At 52.1% G+C, this 25424-nt stretch overlaps 5 protein-coding genes across 5 annotated transcripts; 4 read left to right on the top strand and 1 right to left on the bottom strand.

The window, feature by feature from the left end:
- Window positions 1-852: 852 nt before the first annotated feature.
- On the bottom strand, window positions 853-2983 carry COCSUDRAFT_65989 (hypothetical protein). The gene is made up of 7 exons (XM_005648059.1): window positions 2967-2983; window positions 2685-2865; window positions 2460-2566; window positions 2256-2346; window positions 2027-2147; window positions 1107-1915; window positions 853-979 (listed from the first exon to the last, which is right to left on the bottom strand). Exons 2-6 carry the CDS (start codon window positions 2758-2760, stop codon window positions 1819-1821), a joined length of 492 nt encoding a protein of 163 aa, XP_005648116.1. The 5' UTR covers window positions 2761-2865; window positions 2967-2983; the 3' UTR covers window positions 853-979; window positions 1107-1818.
- A 360-nt stretch (window positions 2984-3343) lies between these two features.
- On the top strand, window positions 3344-9281 carry COCSUDRAFT_65988 (alpha/beta-hydrolase). The gene is made up of 14 exons (XM_005648058.1): window positions 3344-3520; window positions 3758-3848; window positions 3972-4157; window positions 4433-4615; window positions 4872-5070; window positions 5422-5641; window positions 6010-6159; window positions 6497-6752; window positions 6922-7014; window positions 7182-7351; window positions 7517-7649; window positions 7767-7886; window positions 8041-8157; window positions 8534-9281. Exons 1-14 carry the CDS (start codon window positions 3465-3467, stop codon window positions 8618-8620), a joined length of 2061 nt encoding a protein of 686 aa, XP_005648115.1. The 5' UTR covers window positions 3344-3464; the 3' UTR covers window positions 8621-9281.
- Window positions 9282-9581: 300 nt separating this feature from the next.
- COCSUDRAFT_63100 (TIP41-domain-containing protein) lies at window positions 9582-11595 on the top strand (the record flags this gene model as incomplete). Its single annotated transcript, XM_005648057.1, has 6 exons — window positions 9582-9618; window positions 10008-10263; window positions 10347-10411; window positions 10507-10649; window positions 10894-11091; window positions 11488-11595. 6 exons carry the CDS (start codon window positions 9582-9584, stop codon window positions 11593-11595), a joined length of 807 nt encoding a protein of 268 aa, XP_005648114.1.
- A 667-nt stretch (window positions 11596-12262) lies between these two features.
- On the top strand, window positions 12263-14878 carry COCSUDRAFT_33121 (ferredoxin reductase-like protein). Its single transcript, XM_005648056.1, has 7 exons — window positions 12263-12359; window positions 12723-12928; window positions 13194-13347; window positions 13600-13729; window positions 13879-13961; window positions 14153-14245; window positions 14623-14878. The coding sequence occupies exons 1-7, from the start codon at window positions 12312-12314 to the stop codon at window positions 14830-14832; spliced, it is 924 nt and encodes a 307-aa protein (XP_005648113.1). The 5' UTR covers window positions 12263-12311; the 3' UTR covers window positions 14833-14878.
- A 1880-nt stretch (window positions 14879-16758) lies between these two features.
- COCSUDRAFT_15115 (DAO-domain-containing protein) lies at window positions 16759-25374 on the top strand (the record flags this gene model as incomplete). Its single annotated transcript, XM_005648055.1, has 13 exons — window positions 16759-16824; window positions 17012-17114; window positions 17201-17255; window positions 21975-22098; window positions 22228-22371; window positions 22751-22924; window positions 23294-23431; window positions 23695-23820; window positions 24049-24108; window positions 24237-24339; window positions 24453-24526; window positions 24827-25078; window positions 25234-25374. The coding sequence occupies 13 exons, from the start codon at window positions 16759-16761 to the stop codon at window positions 25372-25374; spliced, it is 1560 nt and encodes a 519-aa protein (XP_005648112.1).
- Window positions 25375-25424: the final 50 nt, after the last annotated feature.

Here is a 25424-nt window from a genome sequence, read left to right as displayed (position 1 = left end):
AAGGCAGGTGTTGCAAAAGTACTCTTGGTGCTTTCAGGTTTGAGGAGGTGCTGCAATTGCTGGAGTTGCAGTATGGGGGCTTAGAGAAGATAGACTTTGATGTGATGATGCTGTGGTGCGCACTGTCTCTGTGGTCTCTGCAAGCCATTCGTCATTGACTTTCCACTCCGATACCAGATAGCGGTGAAATGACCTCCCCTTACTCGCAGGGTGGCGCTGGGAGTGGATGCCAACATGACAACGAAAGCTGCATCAATATTGGACAAGTACATCCAGACCACAACTGCGTCAGAAGGTCTCCAGCTTACTGCTGATCAGTGCGCAGTGGCGGCGCGGATGTATGCCATTGAGGTGGGCTCGCATTTGACATTTCTGTATGGTACAATAATTGCGGATGCAATAGCCCTTCAGCATCATGATCACTGGTCATGCGAGGAGGGTCAATCCAGATTTATGCATCAGATGCTGCTGTGTAAAATTGATTATATCAGGTGCTCTGTTCCTGCAGCTTCTGGCGCGGGAGGCCGCGAGCTTTCAGGAGGCAGAGTCATGGCTCAGCGGCACTGCGTCGCTGACATCGCATCAGCGCGAGCAGATTCTGGAGGAGCTGCATGGCACGCAGAAGAGCAGCGAGCCCAGCCAGTCTGTGGATCCGGGCACACCCACGCAGCCCACAGAACGCCCCCTATGGAACAGCAGCAGTGATGCACCGGCCGCCGCTGAAGCCGCTCAGCCCCGGGAAGCACCTTGTCCTGACAGTGCAGGGGGAGACCCCCCGCAATCAACTCAGCAGCCTGTCAGCAAGGGCTCACAGCAGCAGGAGGGCCCCCCGGGCTGCTCAACAGCAGCGCCGTCGGGGTCTGCTGGGAATGCAAGTAGCAGTGGGAATGTGGCTGCCTCTAGTGGTGCGGATGAGGGTCCTGATCGGGGCCCCTGGTACGGCGATGTAAGCGGCAGCCTCTCAAGATGGTGGTCGCAGGTGAGGGAGTCCCCACTCGCTTCAATCGGACCTTTGGCCAAGCAGAGACGCCCCAGATGAGCTATCCATCATCCCGTTGCTCAGTCCGATGAGAACGTTTGTCACAATTGGGGGGCATGCACTGCAGGAAGAGGGCTTTGCAGGGCTGACACAGCCTCAGCTGGCGGCAGTGGCGGCAGGCGGCGCTGTGGTGCTCTATGCTGTCATGGCAGAGCGCCGCAATTTGCTCATGGGCTTGCGTAGAGTTGCCGGCGGCCTCCTGGGTGGCGTTTCTGAAGTGGCTCGCCTTGCGCTGCAGCTGAACCCAAACCCAGTCGCGGCTGCCATGGCTGCCAGGCGGTGAAGATTTGTGTCATTAGATGTTGTTGGCCCATGAAATACCACGCGTTTGGCCTGGGCATGGTGTGTGGAACAGTAACAGTTCTTGTGGATGCTCTCATCATAATTAGAGAAAATGATATGCTGACATGAAAGCAGCAATTATCGGTATGTACATGTTGTATCATCATGATGAAAGTGTCAATTTAACTTTGATAAATTTGACAAAGCAATTTTACCTTTTTTACTGTAATGTATCTAGATTGAAGACCTTACATCTATGGCTACTTTACAGTCAAAATCAATAGAGCGTCGACATTATTATCAAGTGATGTTCAGAGCTTATTAAAGAAAGCAGTGGGTCCCTGCCATGGTCTGTAAGTAGCAATGCCAAGTATTAAAGTTCCTCAAGTCTTGCAGTTCTACCCAACATTGAAGGAGCAATAACATTGGATATATAGAGGAGGAACAGCTGTCGAGGCTACATCTGGATTAAAGGCTACAGTTGAAAGATGGGTTAATCACGCAAATTGCACGATTCTTCCGCTCTTCAGATGATATCTGCCGGGCGCATCAATCACGTAGTTCTTGCTGCCAGTGCTGGGGTCTGGTGTGTCCCTGCACGCATCACCCCTCACACACTTATACTTTTCAGTCCACTTGCACTCGCACTTCAACCTGGTACTCATCCTTTGCAATAGCAGAGGTAGAAGAGATCATGAAGCGCACCAGCCCCCCTCAGTGTTGTTGATCACAAATTCTACCCGTCTGCCGGAAACTGTCTTCACTCGGTTCCCGGCCAGATCACCATTCCCCCACTCCATCTCCTCTCCTGGCACTTGGGTCCATCCTGCTCACAGCGTGCATTGTCACATGCGCATGACCTGGTGCATTTGCACTGTTGCAATGTGCCATTCAGCTACGTCTGTGCTGCAGTTTTCTGATGGGGTTTACGGACCTCTCCCATCGACATTGTAATGGAGGAATGCGCGGTTCCATCCTGTCTGGTATGTGATCGTGATGGATGGTCCCTGCTGCGCTGCAGCTGCCTGTTGCAGGCAGAAGGCTGTGAGCAATTTGCCAGCAGTATGATGCACTCAGTATCTGAAAGTCAATGTGCCAGTGTGTAGCAAGGATCAGCAGTGAGCAGAAAATTGCTTGCCTGTGGTATGTAGATACCGGGCTCATCATGCAGGGCTTGAATCGGCGCATCAAAAGATGCTGCTCTGCCACCATTTGCATCCTTCTCCAGTGCTGCTACTTTTGCGTCTGCTCGACTCCATCACAGCACCATGAGATACAAATGGGACGCTAGGTGGCACACAGGCAAAGTGCAATCTTTGGTGTTCCATAGCCAGGAAGAGATATAGGGTTTGCTAAAGCATACCAAGCTTGGCAACTCGAGCTCGCAGCGCTTTGACTTCTGCCAGGGCAGCCAGTCGCTTCTCGTTCAGATCCATCATGTTCCTCTGCGTTTCATTGAAGATCTGAAGGAGCTCCTGTGGGGTCTGCCCGCTGTGCAAGGCAGGTCCACCGTGTGGGGTTACAGCCTGTCTGGCTGCCCGGACCTGCAGCAACAAAGTTTCCGTTGAACTCTTGAACACCAACGTCGGCCCACTCACACATGTCATATTGATGCATTCACGTTAGGAGGAATGATGGTCCGCACCCGATGGTTTCTCGAATTGGGTCTTCCCAGCCAAGTGGCCTGCAGGTGGCAATGTTTGAGCATTTTGTAAAACTTTGCTGATGTTGTATGTAATCTAGATCACTGGGAATTATTTTTATGACGACTATATGCTTCTCACTTGTGCATCTTATTGTCTTGCCTTTCCAGACTTTCTGTTTTGATCAATGACAGTCTCCGTAAACAGGTGAATTTCTCTCTATTTATCGAGAAGGGAGACTTGTTTGCTGATTCCAGCGATTCGGAACGGTTTCCTTCCATATGTTATGTCATGGTTACTAATCCAATTTTTTTAATTGTCCAACCGGCAAGGACTCCATGCAGGAATGTACTTGGGAACAGTCCAAATGGTGAAAGTTATTATGTTCAACTGCATGGGGCACTGTGAGCTTGACCTGCATTTTATGTTTGAGCTTTGGCATTCTATAATTTCGCCTTACCGAGCCTGAAGGGAACGGTCACACAAGACACAGAGCTAAAATGAATCTAGGTGGAATGTGGGACCAGCTGGTCGACTGCATTTGCAGGCCTCCGAGGTGAGCACACCGTCTCCCGTTCATTGTCCGTTAAGCGGTTGGTTGGTTGTTGGGCTATTGAAAGCCTATTCAGGTGCTAGACTCCTTCTAGGCATCTCACAGCTGCACCAATATGGACATTTCTCGCTTTAGCCTCGTCAGGTGGGTATGTCGACAGTGAAGAACGGGTCCAAGGTACCAAGATGAAAGAATATACCAGGATTGCTGTCAATACCTGCATCTCACTCATGCATGCAGGGATGAATACAGTATTGAACAGCTCGCCGGGGGCACCAAGGGACGCTTTTCAATCTCAGGACACCAATGCCAACGAGACGACTTTACTCTGGTGAGGAGACAATTTGATGCTGCAAGCACAACCAACTCTTGCTATTCCTGGGTGGCTACCAGGAAACCACATGCACAAGCTGCCAACCTCCACACATCTAAAGATCCGAGCTTGTCTCACCAGGTGAGCAAGGCTGGCTTCAAGCTGGAGTGCAGCCATTACAAGCCAGAGGAGACTGCAGTGGCTGGCGAGAACAGCCTTCCCATTGTCATCTACTGCCACTGCAACAGCGGAAGCCGCAGGGATGCAGAGGAAGCGCTGCACGTTCTCATGCCCCATGGCATCCACGTTGTCACCCTGGACTTTGCGGTGAGTGACTTTTTGAACACACCAATAAATTACTGTGCCCAGATGTCTGTCTAGATTTTTCCATGGTCAGGTCTGTGGAACCCAAAATCGATAAGAGAGTACAAACGAGTGATCACATGGCCTGGAAGAGCAGCGTTGGAGAGGAACAAGTAGGCTGACCCGAGCATCACAGCTAGGCATCTGGTAGCTGGTGGAGCTATAGAGACTTCCGATTACATGTGCATGCAAGACGAATGATATTGAAATAATCTGGCTCGGTCTGAATCTTGGCACAGGGGTCTGGGAGGTCTGAGGGGCACTGGGTGAGCTTGGGGGCTCATGAGGTGGAGGATCTGGGGGTCCTGGTGGCACATGTGCGCGAGAAGTTCCCAGGCGCCATGATTGGCCTGTGGGGTCGATCCATGGGCGCAGTCACCGCCCTGCTCTACAGCCAGCGGGACCCCTCCATTGCTGGCGTGGTGAGACACCCATCATGCTGCTCCTTATTTCCAGCCATCTAGAGCATGCTGAGAGCTATGGATTACCTGCAAACTTCCCATAGAATGCGTGTGTTTCCTTCCATCATACCATTGCTATTTGGTGGCTGGATCCCAGTGCTTTGAAGGTTTGGGTGCCTTGATTCAGAAGGTATGGTTCTCGACCCTGGACACCTCGCTGACACAAAGCCATGCTGTCCGTATCAGCTCCTAAAAGATTCTGGAGTGGTGCGCGCAGATTGTGGACAGCCCATTCTCGAGGCTGAAGGATCTGATGGTGGAGCTGACAGAGGAGCAGAAGCTGCCCATCCCGCGCGCCTTCATGCGCATGGCGCTGTCCATGATGAAGCGCTCTGTGAAGAAGCGCGCCAACTTCAACATCGACGACGTGTCCCCCATCGACGTCGTTGGCCAAGCCTTCATTCCAGCCCTCTTTGGTACAGCTCCTGCTGCATCCTGCCTCTCCGCTCTTGTTCAGCATCGAAGGCATTTGCAGTGATAGTCTTTGCCATGTATAGGGCTGCCTGTGATGCTCCTGGATGGGACACTCTCAGAGGCTGCTTCTGGCTCTGCGACACCCTGACTCTCCGCTCTTGGTCCAACACAATACGCATGTGCAGTAGCAATCTTGCCTGCGTCTGAGGCTGCCTCTGCTGCTCTTGGATGAGATGCATCAGAGGCTGCTCTTATCTCTGGTCATCAGCATCAATGGAAAATGTGTGTATTGCACAGTACCTGAGAGGTGTGCCTCTTTGAAGCGTTGAAGATAGCGGTAACATTGACTGCAGGCCACTCCGAGCAGGACTCCTTCATCTCAAAGGCGCACTCACAGAAGCTGCATGCAGCGTACGCTGGCGACAAGAACCTGATCATGTTTGAGGGGGACCACAACAGTCACCGGCCGCAGTTCTTCTATGCGTCGGCCCTCATCTTCCTCAACACCGTGCTGCAGATTGACAAGCACCTGCCCATGGCCGAAGCCACGGCCACAGCAGCAAACGACGGCGGGTGCGTCTTCAAAATCTATGGCTGCTGCTTGTCAGTGTTGCAAAGCACATCACTGGTAGAAGCGCTCATTTGAGTAACAGTACACCTGAGGGATAAGGTCAATGCAGCATGTGCTGATGCTACCTGGTGCTCATTGCTACTCACATGAGTGATAAGAAGACCAGGAGATAGGGTCAGAATAGCGTGCCGATGTTTCTGGGTGCTCACCGCAGTCGACCTGAGAAACAAGAGAACTGGGAGATGGGCTCAGCGGAGCAGGTGCTGATGTGTCTGGGGGCTCAGCGCATCTGATCTTTATGACTATACTGTTGGGAACAAATGGGAGAGCAGGTCAGTGCAGCATGGGAGATGTGTCTTGGTGGGTGCAGGCTGCAAAGCGCGTCAGACTCAAACGCAGCACGGGAGGTGGAGGACATGCTGGTGGGCCGGACGCTGAGCGTGCCCTGGATCCGCGGCAGCACATGGGCGGGCACGCAGGAAGAGCTGGAGGAAGCCTGGGCCGCAGAGGTCTCCCGCGGGTGCGCTGTCTAGATAACAATTCTACGCATCACACGCACCTATTGCAATCCCACCGTGCATGAATGGGCCGCGGTCTGACAGGTTCCTTTGAGGGGAATGGCACACAATGTGGCAATCATCGCCCCTTGTGTTGTCAATCATTAAGTCAGGACAAGGAGGAAGGCACAGCCAACGACAGCGCATTAGTATGTGCTCGGCTCCAGGTCTCAACACGCCAAACATCCGCCTGGCGACGCTGAAGACCATGAGAACTTTTGAATCATACTGCATGCCTGTCAGGAGTTTCAGTGCGGATGACTCAATCCTGAGATGTAAAGGATGTTGTGTGGCTGGCAGATTGATGGAGGGGGAGGTGCGGCTGGCGGAGGCCAGCCCAGCGGTGAGCCGCGTGTCGGCGGACGGTCGCGGGCGCTCCTTCAGCGAGCCCCCCGACGCTGGCGCGCCCTCCGTCAGGGGCGGCCGCAGCGAGGCCAGTGCTCATGGCCCCACCCGCACCGCCAGCGCTGCCAGCGAGCTGCCCCTCTCCTCAGACAGCGAGGCAGGGCCCCCTGCCCTGCCCTTGCGTGGCATCTTTTGCCTTATATTGGGATCAGTCTTCCGTTTGCATTAGGGCTTAGGGTGCCTGTCGCTATATTTCACGGCCGACACCACTTCAATCAGGTCTATTGATTGTCCTGCTCTGCATACTCCTTGGCATATGCTTTCTCGCAAAGGCAAGTGCAGGCAGAGTGAGTTGAATGGCTATTTGATGGCTCGAGCAGGTGAAGACGCTGGAGCAGCAGCATGCGGACGAGGCTGCCGCGCGCAAGGAGGAGGAGCACGCCTCGGAGCGGCTCAGGTGGCAGCTCATGCAGGTACGGGAGCCCCACTGCTTCCCCCACAGTCTCTTGAGGCTTCATAACCTGACTGCATGATTTTCTGTTGTCCTGTTGACATCCGGAGACTCGAGGTACCTCTAGGTAAAAGGGAGTACTATATATCAAAACACTTCTGTTTTATCCTACTGGGGTATCCTGCGCAGGAGGATGAGGCAGAGCTGCTGTCCCAGGCGCTGCGGCTGTCACTGGCAGATCAGGGGAAGCCTCCCAGCGGCTCCGCCGCGTCCTCCTCAGCCACAGCCGCCAGGCCAGCTTCCAGACACGTCCCTCGCAGCGAGTACATGCCAGCGTCTGTGGCCGCCATGACCGACGAGTGCGCACTTGCATGTCTCCCAAAAAGCCGCTGTTCGAACACTGGAAGACTCCGCAGCAAATACTTGGGTTGCCAGGGGAGCTGTTTTCATAATGTTCAGGCGTGCACGCTGTCGGCAATGTAGTTGATGTTGCAGCTTTGTTGACAGAGGGATGTGTGATGCAGGGATGCAGAGGAGGCGATGCTTGTGGAAGCCATACAGGCCTCCCTGAGAGAAGCTGACAACAACGCTGCGCTCAGTGGCGGGATCATAGACCAGCAGCCGACCGCCCATTTGGCCGAAAGCTCTGCAGATCAGGTAAGCACTTTGCATGCAGTTTAGCAAAGATTGAGAGTTGCGCTTTTGAAATTTTGCATCAGTGTGTTTGCTGGGCAGGCCCATTGTACTTGTTGAAGTTTATGCTGCCTGCATCAGGGGCTGGAGTTGCCAGGTGGTGTGAGTGAGAAGGGTGCTTCGGCTCCGCTGGACAATGGACACACATCAAAGCTTCCCCTCCATGAAGATACAAATGATGTGGCCGCCGTTCTCCAGCGAGTACATCCATATCCCTAGCCATCTTGATTCTATTGATTGTACTTCGGACGCTCAAATGTACCTTGATGCTCCATATTTGCTGGCATTTTTCTATCTTTCTTGTTGCAAGCCAGGAGGTTGCTGGAGTTTGTTGATTTATTGCTGGTGTGTTCAGGGGCAAATATTCAGAGAGGCAATGAAGGAACCGAGTGTCAGCCCGCACGCTGAGGCGAATGGCAATGTTGCCTTTGCCTTGGATGGCCGCAAGGAGCCCAAAAGCCATGTCTTGTCTGTACCTTACTCTGAGGCGTCCTATCCCTCGACGCCTCTCTCTGTCAGGTCAGAATGAGCCTCCTCAGGCCCGCTGCCAAGGCACCATGTGAAATTCATCCCTTTGAAATGCAAGTTGGCTCTGTAAATGATGACACTGATGGATTGTTGCCCTGGCAGTGAACTTGTTACAGCCACATCTGGAAGAGTGCAATCATCCGATGCAGAGCTGCCAGCAATTCTGGAGAAGAGTTCAGAAGAGGAACTTCAGGTGAGCTCGGCCTTTGCTCTTCCCTAAGTGGCAGCAATATAATAAATAATAAATAATCGCAATTGCGCAAGTGTCCTCACAAGCTGCTCACCAGCAGATTTTGACAAGTGATAATCATTGGTCGCAGGATATGTATCAGCGGGCAGCAGAAGCCGCGGCCCGCGGGGACTACAGTGCAGCAGCCGCCGGGCGATTTTCAGATGATGCCACATGACGCAAGAGCAAAGGCTCAAGAATCTTTTAATGCATTGACGGGAAGATTTTGGCTGTCTTCGTAGTGAGCAGTCCTCACGGACTGCCTTTGTGCAGATTTATTTGGTGTTACATCATCTGCATGTTCTGACCTGCTGTCCTCCCTGGCAAGTACAATTGCTGCCACGCGCATGTTTACAGAGTTGGATCCGGGCTACTCGCCTTGTTTCAATATGGCAATCATGTTGGAGGGAGAGTGTGTGCCAGTGGCAGGCCTGGGCCCATCATGATGAAGAATGTTTTGTTTGTTTGCCGGGGGTCTTTGATGACATTCGGGTTCTGACATATTGATTCTGATCCTTAGTTCTGGGGTGGATTTCAAGTTGAGCAGATACAGCAGAGTCCAGCGCTGTCACAGCTATGCATGTTCGGGTTTGCTTCAAGCTGTCACTGCACCTGCGAAGCAGTGCTAAATTTCTTAAGATTTGTGATCATTCATGAGTTGTTCTGCAGTCCCAGCAGTACTCCTGGGTACTTCATGAACCTGATCAAGATCTTTGATCACCTGTGGCCTTTAAAATGGATGAAGATGGGCTAGCCATCCTTGCATTAGATGATCATCATGACGACCTCTCCACGTGGTGCACCTCTGGAGGGATCCCTTGTAATTTCGGACTTGGATGAAGGGGGGTAATGCATGTGCACGTCAACTGCATTGTGGGGGCAAGTGGCATGCCTCATTGACATGTGAATGAGGCAGCTGGCATCTCTTGCCCGTCTGCATGCTCCTTGCTGCTGAATTTTGATGCCAGGAGCCCGCTCTTGATTCCCAGGGGACTCTAAACTAACTAAGTTAGTTTAGAGTCCCCTGTGATTCCCATTCAAAGGGCAGTGAGGTGTCGATAAAGTATGTTTGTCCTTGGAACTGTCGGGTCTTGGAGCACTTGTGAAGTCAAAGAACTCGGCTAGGTTACGATCAAAGAATGAACAGACGCACATCCGGAACCCTCGACGAGCCAGGTACTGATATTCAGCCACTAAAGCATGCCCTTGTAATCCGTTCTTTGTGTGTTGGTTCTCACTGTGCCTGTTCCTGCAGCTATCAAAGCGGCTGGATCTCAAATTCTGGACAATAGTGCGGGTGTGCTGCACAAGGGGTGGCGAATAGAGACGAGGAAAGCACCTATCAGCAGTACGTCGTACCCCATCACTGGAGTTTACAAAGACAAAGTGACGCTGATACAGTCAATCTGATTGATGTACATGAGATCCCATTGTCCTGCGCAAAGCAGTATCATTTCCTTTGTGTCGATGCCATCCCTTCCCTCAATCCAGAAGGCGCTGCTGACACCATCAAAATGAAGGAAGCATACTTATCAGATCTTGACTAGACCGTGAATGCCATGCAGAGGATGCTGAGCTAGACGCCTACAAGGCGGAACTGGACAATGCCAAGAACGTGCCAGAGCAGCTGTTTGGCGACAGCTTCCTCCGCTTGAGCCATACAGACAGCGGGGTGTGCCTGGAATTCACAGCCCTGGATGCATTGCATACCTGGCGGAAGGACGACCGGCCTCCGGTCCGCGTGGGTGCAGCCGAGGACTGGCTGAAATCCAGGCAAAAGGATGTTGAAGCCAGTGGAGCTGTCTCTTTTGAGTATGACTGGTGCGCCCCCCTGCAGTACACTCCAGCTTGGAGGGATTGGGTATGTTTTGCGCCTGTCTTCAGGCTGATCTCTGCTGGTGCAGGACATACACCACCTCCTACAAAGGCACTCTGCGCGTCGAGAGCAACGGTGAAGCAAGCGTGTCTGGTGAGCGGGGTGGGCTCTTTCCTGCTTTTCTAGCTGCCTCATGTGCATGCATTGAGTTTTTATCCACCACACACATGTTGCATTGGCCGCTGCAGGTAGGAAAGCAGAGTGGGTCCCCACGAGTGAGCAGATGGACCGGTCACTGCTGATGGCGCGCGATCCGATCCTCTTCTTCGACGAGGTGCCGCTGTATGAGTCAGAGCTGGATGACAACGGCGCCTCCCAGCTAGCCGTCAAGGTACCGGCAATCCCCATGTTCCACATCTTGTGTATCAATCTCAATACCCAATACGAACTGCAGCAGAGAAAAGCTTGCTGTAGTTGACGCTCACCGCAGTTGGCCCTTGACCTCAGTAAAGGCAGTTGAGCTTGCGTTCTGAAGCCTTACAAAATTGTTTTTTGAAGGAAAGGCGCATTCTTGAGCTGACTTTTTTGTTGAAATTTGAGTCAGGAAATGAGCGTGAATGACTGTGTGTGCGCAGGTGCGGGTGATGCCGGAGTGCTGGTTTGTGCTGCTGCGCTTCTGGTTGCGCGTGGATCGAGTACTGGTGCGGCTGTATGAGACGCGGTACATGGCCGACTTCCGCGCCGGGCCGGGGCAGCCGCAGGTCACGCGCGAAGTGCGCTGCTGCGAGGGCACCTTCAATGCCCTGCACGCCGCCGGCGCGCCACCCGATGGGGTGAGTCAATTCACCTCTGTAATTCTCTGGACCGCAAGGCCTCAGATGTCCTCAAAGTTGGGCAATCTAGCACATGACACTCAAGGCAGGGATGCTTGAAGACTATCCTGGCTCGGTCTGTGGGGCGACTCAGTTATTTTGATTTCTGAAAGTTAGGAGATGCTCAGGGCTTAGATTTGATCTGCCAGTGTTTTTGACCATGCTCTCCTGAGCATTTGGAGAGGTTGAGGGTTTGCACCTATTTATCACGTGTGTTGCTTTGGGCTTTGACAAATCTGATACATACCTGCACGGCGGCAGTGTCTTGTGCTGCTGATTGCAAGTCTCTAAGACGCCTTACACTCCGAAGCAGATTGGTGCCGGCGCATGACTGACGGTGGCAAACTTGTGGTGCAGCCGGCATACAAAGACGCTGACAGCGCCTCAACTGCCTTGCAAGCTGCTGCTCCCATCGGCGTTACAGAATTCCGCACGGAGAAACTCCAATTGTCAGCCAATCTCTAGCAGGAAATGCATGGGGACTCACGTTGTAAGTGTGCTACATACAGCGTGATGCTGCATGTGGTGTGCTGTGCAAGTGCATCTGCTGCAGCACTGGCAACATGAAAATCAGTCAATGTCTTAATCTCTTGCAAGCGACCACCGTGATCATTATGATGTGACTCCTGACGTCGGACGTCTGTGCGTTGCTACTATATAATTTGATGCCACGTAATAAACACAAGTTTGATCTAAGGTTCACTGATGTAATTCTGCGATGAACGACAAAACTGCACTGTTTTCTCCAGCTGGTAGCTTGCATGTGAGGCTCAGCTTCAGGCTGAATTCAAGGCCAGCTGACCATCAACATGATGCACGGTGCCACTGCAGTTGCTTTAGATCATCTAAATTAGATGTCTACAGCTGAGCATATGTGCACATCATAAGTACAACAGGGCCCATTCTGAGATTACAAATGGTGTACGACACCTCGGTTTCAGCGGTCTGGCCCACTACTACCTACGCACATTCCCTTGGCTGCTATCGGGACTGCGGGTCGTCCAAGGAGACGGGTCGGGCTGTGGCATGCTGAGCCTCCACCTCACCCAAAATCGACGACAACACGACGGCGTTCCTGCAAATCTCCTCTCTTCGGGCCCTGAGGATGCTCGATCGATTGTACTCGCGCGCAACGGATCAGAAACCTCTACTAAGACCGAAGCTCGGATGCTCTGTAAGTGATGGCTTTCTCTGGGAACGCGACTGGCTTGGACTCGTCGGTATCTCAGGTGAGCCCCAATGATCACTAATCCCGAACTTATCCTCGCGCACAGCACACGCTCCAATTTTCATCGAAGTGATCCTGGTCCCACCTATCTTTCCTGACACGCCGATGTTTTATGTCGGAGGTGCTCACTCACAGCGCCGCTTGAGATTTTAGAAAGAACCTCCGACATAAAACAGCGGCGCGTCACGGAACATAGGTGGGACTAGAATCACTTCAACCTAGTAGCGAGGCCTTGGTCTCTCGCCTGCCCCTTTCTCCCAATTGATGGTGTCCTTCTTTGCTCTAGCAACCAGCTTGATCAAAATATAATTCCTCTCCAAGAGAGGAACTTAAAGTTGGCACTGTGGGTCTATTGGTGGTTCAGGTTGCGAACATGGATTTGACGTCGCTTTACGAGGCGAATCCCTATGCAGTTGTGGCCGCTGTGGGCGCGACAGCAGCTATCTTGCCGCTGTCGACCATGTTGTTGGGGCGCACTAGCAAACCTCCTCCTCCATTCCTCACGCAGCAATGGCAGTCGCTGTCTCTCGTGAGCAGTCAGCAGGAGTCACACAATGTACAAAGGCTCACGTACGTCTCGTTCTCTTCAGACAGTGATGTGTAGCCTGTAGAATGCTGCATCTGACTTCTCGAGCCCTACTTTTCATTCAGATCAACCTGCGATCGAGTGTGGATCGCCCAACTGGGGCGTCTGCGTTCTACCCCATATGCTTATGTTTGTAGTCAATATTGACTTTGTTTGTCACAAAGTATTGCCCATGGACTCTCTGGCTCTCATGCTGAGGTGCCTGTACCTAGCTCTTTTAGCTGAGATATGCATGGTGACTGCCCACAGGTTTGCCCTGCCCCACAAGCAGCAGCTGCTGGGGCTTCCCGCTGGCCAGTGCATCAAGGTGAAGGCCACCACTGCCAAGGGTGCCGAGCTGGTGCAGGCATTCAACCCCATCTCCACAGATGACACCCCAGGCGAAGTGGTGCTGCTGGTCAAGGTGAGCGCTTGCACCCCTCAAACACTACATTTGCCCACTCCCTCAGCATCCTCCTCTTGGCTGAGGGCTGCTTGACTCTGTGCGCAAGGCAGCACAGCATTAGCTGCTGGATGCATGTCTTGGGTGATGAATCAAAAAATACAAAGTCGCTGGATCAAATTTGCCTTCATCTTGCCGCTAGCCTTGCTTTGATGATGGGCTTGCGGCCTGACAGCGTGCAGCAGAGTTTGATGCTATGGGGGATGCATGCAGGCCTACCCGGAGGGTCACCCAGAGCATGACATGGCCAAGGCGCTGCACAGCATGCGCAACGGCCAGACTATTGAGATCAAGGGCCCCTTCGGCTCCTTCAAATACCAGCCTGGAAAGTACAAGGCCATTGGTGAGCTCCCCTGTCCTCTGCTGGGGCAGGCAAACCACAGCCATACTGAATAAAGAGGCCGCCAATAGTCACAGAATGGGCAACCTCTCTTGTGGAAAGTCATGCTGCTGCTCTGCTGGTGGCCTGAAGGCTGTTGTGTATGTGCGCAGGCCTGCTTGCTGGGGGCATGGGTGTCACCCCCATGATCAACCTGTCCCACGTCATCCTGAAGAACCCCAACGACAAGGTCAAGGTGAGATTGATGGATCAAGCTGCTGTATTTTCTGGCACCCCGCTCTACGCAGGCCTCAGGCCGCATGTGGCTTCCAAATCGCTGCGGTTCCCACTACGCCACACTGTGGCAGATTGTTGTGTGCAGTGTTGTGCATGTGCAAAACAGCAGTTTCTGACGCACGCCTGAGGATTCTGTTGGGTGGTGTGCAGCTGCGGCTGATGTTTGCGGCCAACAGCGTAGAGGATCTCCTGCTGAAGCAGCACCTGGACTCCCTGGCTGCCGGCTACTACGGCAAGTTCAAGGTGGGGCCACCGCATCACCGGTCACTTGTTCACCCCCGGCATCAATCCTTCTTGCATTTGCATGTCCACTCCTCTCAGGCGCTGCTGCTTCCTGATCGCATAAGGAGTGTCAGCCAGTGGGGTCTCCTAGGAGGGTCTGGAATCCCCAGAATTGGTGCTCTTCGTATCATATGTGCTTCACAGCAAGTCTCGTTTCCCCTTCAACCTGGTGTCAACGGCCTGTCCTTAGAGGCATATCAAGATCCTGCTCGTCAGCTGAGAGCTGCTCTCTACTGATCAGCCGGCCAGAGGGAGCAGGGAGGGACAGCGGCTCTCCCTGCTACTTAATGATAGCAGCGCGCTCTGAGATTGAATGGGATTATCCCTGCGCTGTGCAGTCGTTCTACGTGGTGAACGAGGCGCCGGAGGAGGGCCACCACCTGAGCCTGGGCCTGCTGGACAAGGAGATGGTTGCCAAGTACCTTAACACACCCCCCAGCGACGACGTCCTCATGGTGCTCTGCGGTCCCCCCGCCTTCCGCGCTGACATGGACGCCGTGCTGTCCTCCCTGGGCTACACCAACGTCATAGTCATCGACGACATGTGAGCGCATATGCGCGCACATGCCCGCTTGCTGTGCGGCTGGCGGCCGCGGCCGGCAACAAGATAGGCTGTGGGTGCCGCACAAACCTGGTGGGAACAGAAAGACACTAAATCTGAGGGTAGGATACAGGTATACTTTTGAGAGCAATGTTACTTTGCTGGGCAGCTACATACATGGTTGAGTGTCATCAAGTGTTCCCCCCTGAAGAGAGCACAATTTTGCTCCGAGTCTCAAGGCGCGGCAATTGCCTTTCTGATGAATTATGCGTGGTGGTATAAGAACTGCTTCCAAGATCCTGCGCATTGGTGTGACTTGGGTGTTTGTATTGCAAGGTCAGGAAGGTGTTGAGGCAACTGGCACCTTCTTGGGGCGTGGGTATATGAGCCGCTCAGAAGGCGTGTTGGAATGCTCAGAAGGCCGTGAAGGCAACATCCCCAGATAAATTTGTGATGCATTGGAGGACTTTGAACTCGCACCGGAATTCTGCTGCGATTTGATGGTCAAGTGCAAAGGCATCTTGACCTGTTTGCTTTTCGTGGTGCTCTTAAGCGAGCATCCGGGTACAGGGGCAGAAGGTGCTCAAAGGGTCAAAGTGGCCATTTTGGTCTGTTGTAGCATTGCTACGCCTACATGCGTGTGGTACTTGTGAGAAATTCTGTGCTTTAGATGAGATACTGGTGTGCCATGATATAGCTGGCCCGAGCTGCAGGTGTCGAGTGATCATTTGAGATTGGATTCTCTTGATCACTTGAAGCCTCTTGTGACAGCAGGGAATGCAGATGTAGGACGTTCCAGTAAACTTTACCACGTAGTTTACTGAGCATTGCTTGGCTTGATGGCTTTGATATCAAAGGGCCGTCAGTTGAGTAAAGATAGGAACCCGTCTGTTTGAGAGCAATGCGTGGAACTTCTGAACACATGACACCGCTTTCCTTCTGTTCTGGAGCAATCTCCTAACCTTTCTGCAGCTGACTTGCTGGTGCTCGTATCTTTTACTCCCCCCACCGGAGCGCATATCTGTTACGGATCTGTACATTCAGCACAATGCACAGCCAGTCGCGCAGAGCTCTTATAGAGATCTGCTGATCAGTCCACGAAGCAAAGCTGCACTTGAATATTTCTGGTATGCATGTGTAGCTAGCACCAGGATTGCTGCTTTGTGTGAACATAAAGCAACCATCCTTTTATTGCGATATGGGTGTTGTCGAGCCGACCACAGGTCATGACCTTGCTTTCAGCAATCTGACTGAGGTTGTTGAGCATCATGACCCTGGTCAGCAATCTTACAGTTCAAGTGAGGTTGTCAACATGCAAACGCAAGGTTAACCTCCCACCTACCTCCAGTAATTGTGCATTGTACCATATGATGAGTGCGCTGGCTGACTACTACTTATATCCCACTATCATCTGACATGATGATGACACCCACCCTCAGGGGGAGAAGGCTTCATGCCATCAGTGCTTGTGTAATTTTAACCAGGTGCTCTGGGGACCTAGAACAGCATAATGCATGTGTGCACAGGCCAAAAGGCATGTGAATGGTCCTGGACCCGGATCTCTTCACCGATATCTGAGAGCAAGTCAAAGATTCACATGCTGAGTTTACCTAAAAGGCAATGCTTCCACCAGCTGCGACAGTGAGTTCCACCCAATCAGGTTGCCTGAAGTGGCACACAATGCCCAAAATAGCTTACCGAAAGCCATACAATCCCAAGTCCTTGTCAATCAGCCGAGTATCATCAAAGGCTCGACACAAACACGAAGATGGCCCATCAATTCCGTACATGCGCCTTGCTTCCAAATGGTGCTCGCTGCTTCCGGATCTGTGCTCGACCTGGTCGGGTGCCATCGGCTAGGCCTGATGTTCACCTTGCTTTCAGGCCACAGGCCCTGCCTCGTGTCCGCTTGATATCATGTGAGTCTTCCAAGATGAACGGAACTGGAGAACACAATCCAGCAGGACTGGCTCGAACTGTGTGGGATCAGGAGAAGCAGGTAATCTGACGGACCACGATGCCAGCCAATGCTTATTCACCTCATCAACAGAATCAATAAATCTTTATCCAGACAATTACATATTTCTCTCCATATATGAAAAGGTTATTCCTGCCTCATTACGGGGTCAGCTTCAACGGACGTGCGGTTTTGGGTGCTGGAGCTGGGCTAATCGTGAAAATTGCAGGCGTACAAGTTTCCTTCGCTGAAAGAGAATCTGTCTGCGGATGTGGTGGTGATTGGGGCCGGGATAAGCGGATTGAGTATCGCCTACAATCTCAGCAAACAAGGTGTTGTTCAGCGCTAAGTAGCCTGCCACATGCATGTCACACATGCACTGTATCTCCAAATATGAATTTTATCTGTGGTTGCACAGGGAAGAAGGTGGTTGTTCTGGAAGGCAGGTCCCGTGGAAGTGGGCAGACTGGAAGGTAGGAAATACTTCATACCAGTCCCATGCATTGCCCTTGTGCTTCTAAGCATGACACCTTCCCTGACTGGATGAGCGGTGCGCCACATTTCACTGCTTATATATTGCAGGTCAACATCGCATCTTATGACGTGGAACAATGACTACTACCACAAGATTGAGGAGCAATTCGATTCAGCCACTGCGTCCAAAGTGGCCGAGAGCTATCGAGCGGCCATCGACTTTATCAAAAAGGTGTGTCTTCTGTTTTCCGGCATTGGACACCATGCATGCAGCGCTGTTGCTGCCCTGCATGTGTGAGCTACGTTCATTGGTGGTGTTTTTCTGCCTTCTCAGACCACAGCAGCGGAGGGCATTGACTGCAATTTCAAAGAGGTGGATGGCTACCTCTTCCCCCAGTCAAACTCAAAGGATGATCTGGATACCATCGACAAGGAGCTGGCCGCAGCTGTGAGGGCCGGCCTTACTGACGTCCGCAAGGTGAGGGATCGCAGGCCCCACAAAGCTCATGTAGATATTGGTCTCAACGGAAAATGGGCCACACACACTGTGAGGACATATATTTGCGTGAATATGTGACAAGTGATCTCACGTTGCCTATTGGCGCTTTCTGAGCAGCAGTGCTCAGGGGTTCAAAGTGAGTCCATGCATGAACATATTTTCGTGAGGGGACCCAGGTGGACCTTGGGGGTCTGTCGGTGGCAGGCGGCATCCATGAGGCGATGTTGTTCCCCGGCTGCGCAGACGTTTCAGCCGCTGCAGTACATCAACGGCCTGGCGGACGCCATCGTCAACAAGTACGGCGGCCAGATTTTTGAGCACAGCCAGGTCCTCAAAACCTCTGGCAAGAAGGTGAGCCTCCGGAGTGTGGCACGTCCCAAGCACATGCTGCCCGATTTGTTATCACCCTCTGTTTCAAGAGTGAAAACCCCCGGTTATCTTCATGTAAATGAACCCCTTGAGGAACCGCAGAACTGCAGATCAGTAGTAGGACAGCATGGTAAAGGTACTGTGACAGGTAGGTGTCATTCCAAGTGTCTAGAGTGTCCCAATGCAGTCATTAGAGTGTCTGAATGGTAGTCACTGTGTGTGTGTATGCAGGTGACCACGATGGATGGTTTCACTGTTGAGGCGCCGAATGTGGTGTTGGCCACCCACACGCCAGCTCACCGCAACTTCACAGTCATCTCTCGGCAGAACCCCTACCGCACCTACGCCCTGGGCTTCAAGATTCCCAAGGTGGCGCCCTGTACTGGGAATAACCCTGAGCACCCTGAGTGCACTGGGCGTTACATCACTAAAATTGTCCAAGATGGGCAGTACATATGTGCAATGCATGCTCTGCTTATCTTGAAAATACGTCCAGTGACTCATAGCTCTGTGCCTCGCGAATTGTTGCAAGCTCATCCCTTGTGCAGCATCTTCCTTGACTTGTATCTTTGGTGCACAATTGTTGGGCGCTGATTTTCAACTTCAATTGCGCAGGAAGGGTTCAAGGAGGGGCAGTACTGGGACACAGCAACGCCGTACCACAATGTCAGGCATGAGGAGACCTTCTGAAGGCAACATTCTGGTTGTGGGTGGTGAAGACCACAGGACTGGCCTCAAGCCCCAGGAGTATGAGGTGCTGTTCACATGCTCATGAGCACCCCTTGGCATGCATGCCCCACCAAAGTATGCCCTTATAAGCTGTGCAGACGTAACCTCGAACAGGAAGGAGGCCTGCTGTAGAAGTTCAGTCGATGGGCTGTCTGCTCACCCCCACACCGAGAAAATGCTTTCACAATAATATGAATGTGCACTGCTGCTTTGGTTCTGCAGGACAACTTCAGGAAGCTGGAGGACTGGGCTCGCTCTCGCTGGACGCAGGCTGGAGAGGTTGTCTTCAAGTGGAGTGGCCAGGTGCACATCATCCCTTTTAAACACCTCAACTACCTGCTGCATGACCGCTGCGTGCTCTTGACTAGATACTCATCGCAGTATGTTGATTACTGCAGAGTACTAGCGGCTGTTCATGGGCAAGAGGGTGTGCATTCAGATGTGCAGGTGCTAATGTGGTTTGGACTGATGTAGGTGGTTGAACCAATCGACATGCTGCACTTGATTGGCCAAGATCCACTCAATGATGTTCAACTGGGCGCTACATACTACATTGCCACTGGGGACTCTGGGCAAGGTGCTGCCTCCAAATCCAATGCATGTTCCATGCTGAAGCATGTCATTATATCATATTATATTATTGTTGGAAGGAATATTTGAAAACAGGCTTAGTGAGGCTGTGTCATGACAGGCATCACGAGCGGCACACTGGCTGGAATGATAGTTGCCGACCAGATCCTTGGAAAGCAGAATCCTTTCTCAGATGTGCGCTCTTCTTGTCATCCAATGAAATTCATGCATGTCCTTGTAGAGGAGCTCAGTCTGTACACAAGACATCCCATCTTGGCGAGTCAGGCAGTGCTTTTGGGGAGATACTTGCACATTTCTAATGTTGTAGGCTTAGTCATGCTTCAGTAAGCAGGTTAGTCACACACTTGGGGTGCTTTGCGCAGATCTACAGCCCAAGCCGGCTGCCGCCAGCGACAGGGGACACTCTGGGGGATCTGGCCAAGTACGGGAAGACAGTGGCGCAGGCCTTGGGAGAGAACCTCAACCCGCTGTACCTGCAGGACGTTGAGAAGCTGCAGCCCTGCAGCGGCGCTGTTGTGCAGAAGGGCCTCGAAAAGGTGGCTGTGTACGTGGATGAGAAGGGCGACAAGCATGCCTACCGCGCTGTCTGCCCCCACCTCGGCTGCTTGGTGCAGGTGAATACTTGACTCCGCTTCACATTGAAAATTCTCACTGCTGCTCAAATCAGATCTTGCAGGCTGCTTCTGCAACAGCAGCACCTCACTGCTGTGCTGTGTCACACTTTGTTTTGTCAAGAAGTAGCTCTGTACGCGTATGCTAAGGGCTGCAGAGGAGGCTTCATGCTCTTGGCAGTTGATAGAATTTAAAGGATTAATGAAAACAAAGCAATGATGAAGTCCAAGCGCTTTGATAGGCTAATGTTCTGGCTGACATGGGCCTGTGTCCGTGCAGTGGAACCCGAACGAGGGCACGTTCGACTGCCCATGCCATGGATCGCACTTTGACAACCATGGCAATGTCATCAATGGGCCTGCCAGGTCCAACCTGGAACCAGTTGAGCTCGGCACGTTTGGCGTGAAGAGTGCCAATTGAGTGTTTGGCGTGCTTGTGAAGAAGTATACAAGGCAGCACGTGCAGACTGCAACTGAAGGGAGGAGGCGCATTTGTTCGGATAAATTGTGAATGAAGTTTGAGTGGAGCAACTGATCCACTGACGAAATCCGTGCCAAGGCACAATATTTTGTGACTTGTTCTGCACAGGCTGTGTGCTGAGCACAGCAGCAGTAATATATTATCATTATATGCCTTTGGAGCACTTCCCTCCGCAGAGCTTACTGGAATTGTGTTCTTTGTGGTTGCTGCATTCAATTGAGATGCCTCTCAACCAGAGCTGCTATCACGAAGTGTCGATATACACCTGTATTAAGTCTGATTTGATCTAAGTTTGTGTATGTGTGGTGTTCTGGGCAATTCCTAAAATCTGCCAGTAGAAATTTGTTTTTGCTAATTGAATTATTGCAGTGAATAGGATCGTAGATCTTGACGCGCTTTTCTTTCAGAGGGCCTACAGAGGAGCTGTCCCCTGGGCTAATCAACTTGAGCAACACCATTAAAGCAGATATTAGAAGATTGCAGAGGCCAAAATTGCGTTCGCTGCACCTTATTTTATCGAATTTGCGTCGCATCGAGCACCTAGTCAATCTGGGCACAATCCTTGGACACATAGTCCAAAAATAGCACACCGTGTTCCGTAATTCCACTGAATCCAAAATTCCTTGCGGTCAGCTCAGGCCTCGAACCTCGTCAGCATGAGAGCTCTCCAGCAAGCGATCAGATTTGCTTTGGTCCGTTCTAAAGTCGGTCACTACCTGCGTGCTTGTCTACCCCACCTTGTGCCATCGGCCATCACTGAATCCGCTGTCTTCAGGCCGCAATTTTCGGCCCCAGCACATCAGATGGCTTGTGATTTTCCCACCATGAGCGGGGATGATTCTCAACATCCTCCGGGGTTGGCACGCACAGTGTGGGAGCAGGAGAAGCAGGTCCGTCCTTATCCAACACTGCGGCACAAAGGCTTATTCACGGCCTAGTAGTTTCGGGCCTCTTCACTTTCAGACATACCTTCAGTCTCGATGATAAAATTCTCATGTTATACTTGTGAGTTTCAAGTTTTTAGACAGTATTTGGAGTCTATCCCGTCAAGCAGAGCAACAGCATCACAATCGAGGATGTGTCCTGCTGCAGACTTACAAGTTCCCCTCCCTGCAAGAGAATATATCTGCAGATGCGGTGGTTATTGGAGCCGGTATGTATGGGTTGAGCATTGCGTATTGCTTGAGCAAGCAAGGTATGGCCCCTATTTTGCTTTGCACACAATCCCGTCACCCACGACATGGATCTGCAAAGCTGATGTCAACATATATGTGAATGCACAGGCAAGAAAGTTGTCGTCCTGGACGGCAGGTCCCGTGGAAGCGGTCAGACGGGAAGGTGAGCTTCCAAGCGTCTCCGCCACCTTTGGTTGCATGTCCCTGAGAAACTGCCAGCTCCCAGCAACTCTGGCCTAGTTACAGCATGGAAAATCTCGCAGGACAACAGCCCATCTCATGATGTGGAACGATGACTACTACCATCAGGTGGAGAAACAGTTTGGGGCAGATGTCATGTCCCGGGTGGCCGACAGTCACCGCACCGCAATAGACTTTGTGGAAAATGTGCGAACTCTCACGCTCTCCAACATGCCATACTCAGGCTGCCGTGCATTTATGAAGATTTTCCTTGTCTTTCTTCTTGGCAATTCAAGATAATGTGGCGTCCTCATGTTGTTTCGTGTCTGGTCCCAGACTGTGGCAACAGAGGGGATCAGCTGCGAATTCAAGAGGACGGACGGGTATCTATTCCCTCAGTCAGACTCCAAGGTCGACATGGAAATGATTGACAAGGAGCTGGACGCTGCTAACCGCGCTGGCTTGATCGGTGTACGCAAGGTGAGACTGCGTGACTCTGTTTGACCCCCAATGTCCTACTGACGACAGCCATGCCACCATCTTGATTCTGATACAAGTAGAGGTCAGCGGCACCGGCTGGCTCGGGTCGGTGTAAATAATACTGAGCACAGTGACCACTACTGTTTGGGTCTTGCTTGGATCTGGCGAGTCCAGCAAGGGGTACGGTGTCCAAAGCCTTCACATGCAGCATATCTGCATATGCACCTTGCTTCTGGCAGGAAGAGCATGTAAAAACAGGAAAAACTGGAATCATTTGCATATTAACGATGCGCTTCAGGCTGATCAAGTAAACACAAGTCACCATAAGGAAATTATTTGTTACAGGTGTTGCTTGTCACAGGAAATTACTTGACTGCAGGTAGACTTAGGAGGGCAGCACACAGTCGGAGGCATCCGCGAAGCACTGCTCTTCCCAGACTGTGCAGACTTCCAGCCATTGCACTACCTCAATGGCCTGGCAGACGCCATTGTCAACAAGTATGGCGGCCGCATCTTTGAGCACAGCCAGGTCATGCAGACCAAGGGCAACAAGGTGAGCCACAGCTGCCCATACTGCACAGCAAATAAAATCGTTGCAGCACATGCTAGGTGTTGCAGTGGATCAGGAGCAGTGTTTTGGCACTTTTTTTTGTTGATTGAGCCAATACGAGGGCTTGTGTTGAGAGATAAATCCCTTGAGATCTGCACAAGGAAATTGTATGGGTCTGCACTCTAAGGCCGTAGATGACCTGTAAGTGGGGCAGTCAATGACATGGCTCACAAGGCAGGGATGCGCGAAGACAACTCTGGCTCGTTCACTCTGAGTGCAGACAGCTAACAGGATTGGGATACAGATACATTCTGCATTGGAGCGTGAGAGCCTGGGAAGTGGTCTGACAGTCGGCGGGTGACTGTGCGCCAGGTCACCACTACCGATGATTTCACTGTGGAGGCGCCAAATGTGGTGCTGGCAACCAATTCACCCATCCACCACAACCTGGCCATCCACTCGCGCCAGGAGCCTTACCGGTCATACGTTGTCGGCCTGCGCATTCCCGAGGTTGACCAGAACCACCCAAAGCTGCCTTTGAGATCATCTCACTCAGATGGCAAACTCACACGGTTTCACCCATGTCACTTTGCTCACTACATTATGCCTCCTCAAGCATTGCCCCAAAACCGGGATTATTGCATGCAATCTGTAATGTGACAGTCTTGAAGGAGGTTCATTATTCTGCACGCCATGCCAAAGGCTGTCCTCACACAGGTGCTGGCAAATAGTATTTAAACAGTGTATGAACCCCTGTGTTTTGAGCAATGCAGGAGGGATTTAAGGAGGGGCAGTACTGGGACACAGCCATGCCCTACCACTATGTGCGGCGGGAGGGCAACATCCTTGTAGTGGGTGGGGAGGATCACCACACCGGGGTGAAGCCCAAGGAGTATGAGGTGCTCACCCCACCCTCACTCGGCAAGTCTGCCCGGCTTAACAGTCAGCATGTACCCTGCATGTCCACAGGGAAATTCAAAGATGAAGATGAAGATCAAAGGTGAAGATGAAATTCAAAGATGAAGATGAAGATCAAAGGTGAAGATGCGGATCACACCTGCAACTGCCAGTGTTTGGAGAAAGTCATGTGGCCTGTCTTATTCTGGAATGCTTTTTGAAATCTGCAGGATAAGTTCAAAAAGCTGGAGGAGTGGGCTCGCTCCCGCTGGACAAAGGCCGGCGATGTGGTCTTCAAATGGAGCGGCCAGGTGCACAGTTTACAGTAATTTTTCAACCATTGCAGAAGCAAGAGCCAGCTCACTGCATGATTCCGTGAAAGCAGATGGTTCTGAATTTCATTTTCATTTCTGCACAGGTGTTTGAGCCCATTGACATGCTGCACCTCATCGGCAAGGACCCACTGAATGATTTCCAGGGTGGCGCCACATACTATGTAGCCACCGCAGACTCTGGTCAAGGTGCTCCTCAGTCCCTAGATGATTTCCCTTGCATGTGCACTTTCGTGTGCGCAGTGCTCAAGATGCAATCTACAGCGTGCTGCGCATAAGACTCCTCGATGGATTGCTCACAGGCATGACAGGCGGCACGCTGGCCGGCATCATTATTGCCGACCAGATCCTTGGGAAGGACAATCCGTTTTCAAAGGTATGGACCCAGCTTGTTGTCAGTTTGTGCTTCATTACTGCAGTGATGGCCTTGCACAGTATGGCCTTGCTTGTTGCTGACTCACTTCAGTTGCACTCACCCTCCTTGCTCGTAAGAGAGGCATAGACTTTTATTTAGTGACAGGCAAGAGGACATTAAATCTCCCATGCAAGGGTGTGGAACCTGTGCAGAGCAGAGCCTGGACAGCATGCCCTGTGATGCTGAGAAAAGCAATGTTTGTCTGATTATCTGGAAGACGGACTGTGAGACGTGCTGATGTTCTGAGCATGTGCTGCGCAGATCTACAGCCCAAGCCGGCGGCCGCCAGTGTCGATGAACACTCTGGAGGAGCTAGTCTCAGTCGGAATGACCGTGACTAAGGGCCTGGGAGAAAACCTCAACCCGCTGTACCTGCAGGACATTGAGGACATGAAGCCCTGCAGCGGCGCTGTGGTGCAGAAGGGCGTCGAGAAGGTGGCTGTGTATGTGGATGAGAAAGGCGAGAAGCACACGTACAGTGCTCTCTGCCCCCACATGGGCTGCGTGGTCCAGGTGAGTCTGGCTCTGCTCACAATTGAAACCTCAATGCTAGGTGCCGCCCAAGAGAAAGCTCGTGGGCTCTTCTGCTACAGAACATGGATGTCTGAAAGCAGCTTGCGCGTATGTTGCATGAGGTGTGAAGCGAATATCATTTCCTGTGTGTGCAGTGGAACCCAAATGAAGGCACCTTTGACTGCCCGTGCCATGGCTCGCATTTTGACAGATACGGCAATGTGATCAACGGGCCTGCCAGGGCAAACCTGAAGCCAGTGAAGCTTGGCTTCTTTGGGACTAAGAAAGCATCATGAGATTTCAAATTGCGTGGTGCATATGCTCAACGATGACAGTGGGTATTTAC

Source organism: Coccomyxa subellipsoidea (genome assembly GCF_000258705.1).
Source record: "Coccomyxa subellipsoidea C-169, whole genome shotgun sequence".
NCBI classification, from domain to species: Eukaryota; Viridiplantae; Chlorophyta; class Trebouxiophyceae; family Coccomyxaceae; genus Coccomyxa; species Coccomyxa subellipsoidea.
This window is presented reverse-complemented; position numbering and strand designations above follow the sequence as displayed.

Bases quoted from the DNA above. Each gene is read 5' to 3' on its own strand.
- COCSUDRAFT_65989 (XM_005648059.1), bottom strand. From the start codon at position 2,760: ATGATGGATCTGAACGAGAAGCGACTGGCTGCCCTGGCAGAAGTCAAA. The intron at 2,148-2,255 runs GTCCGTAAACCC...CGCTGTGAGCAG, and splicing joins TTACAATGTCGATGGGAGAG to GATGGACCCAAGTGCCAGGA. The intron at 1,916-2,026 runs GTGCGCTTCATG...TGATGCGTGCAG, and splicing joins AACAACACTGAGGGGGGCTG to GGACACACCAGACCCCAGCA.
- COCSUDRAFT_65988 (XM_005648058.1), top strand. From the start codon at position 3,465: ATGAATCTAGGTGGAATGTGGGACCAGCTGGTCGACTGCATTTGCAGG. The intron at 6,753-6,921 runs GTCTTCCGTTTG...TGGCTCGAGCAG, and splicing joins TTTGCCTTATATTGGGATCA to GTGAAGACGCTGGAGCAGCA. The intron at 8,158-8,533 runs GTACCTTACTCT...CATTGGTCGCAG, and splicing joins CCAAAAGCCATGTCTTGTCT to GATATGTATCAGCGGGCAGC.
- COCSUDRAFT_33121 (XM_005648056.1), top strand. From the start codon at position 12,312: ATGGCTTTCTCTGGGAACGCGACTGGCTTGGACTCGTCGGTATCTCAG. The intron at 12,360-12,722 runs GTGAGCCCCAAT...TTGGTGGTTCAG, and splicing joins TGGACTCGTCGGTATCTCAG to GTTGCGAACATGGATTTGAC. The intron at 12,929-13,193 runs GTACGTCTCGTT...GACTGCCCACAG, and splicing joins CACAATGTACAAAGGCTCAC to GTTTGCCCTGCCCCACAAGC.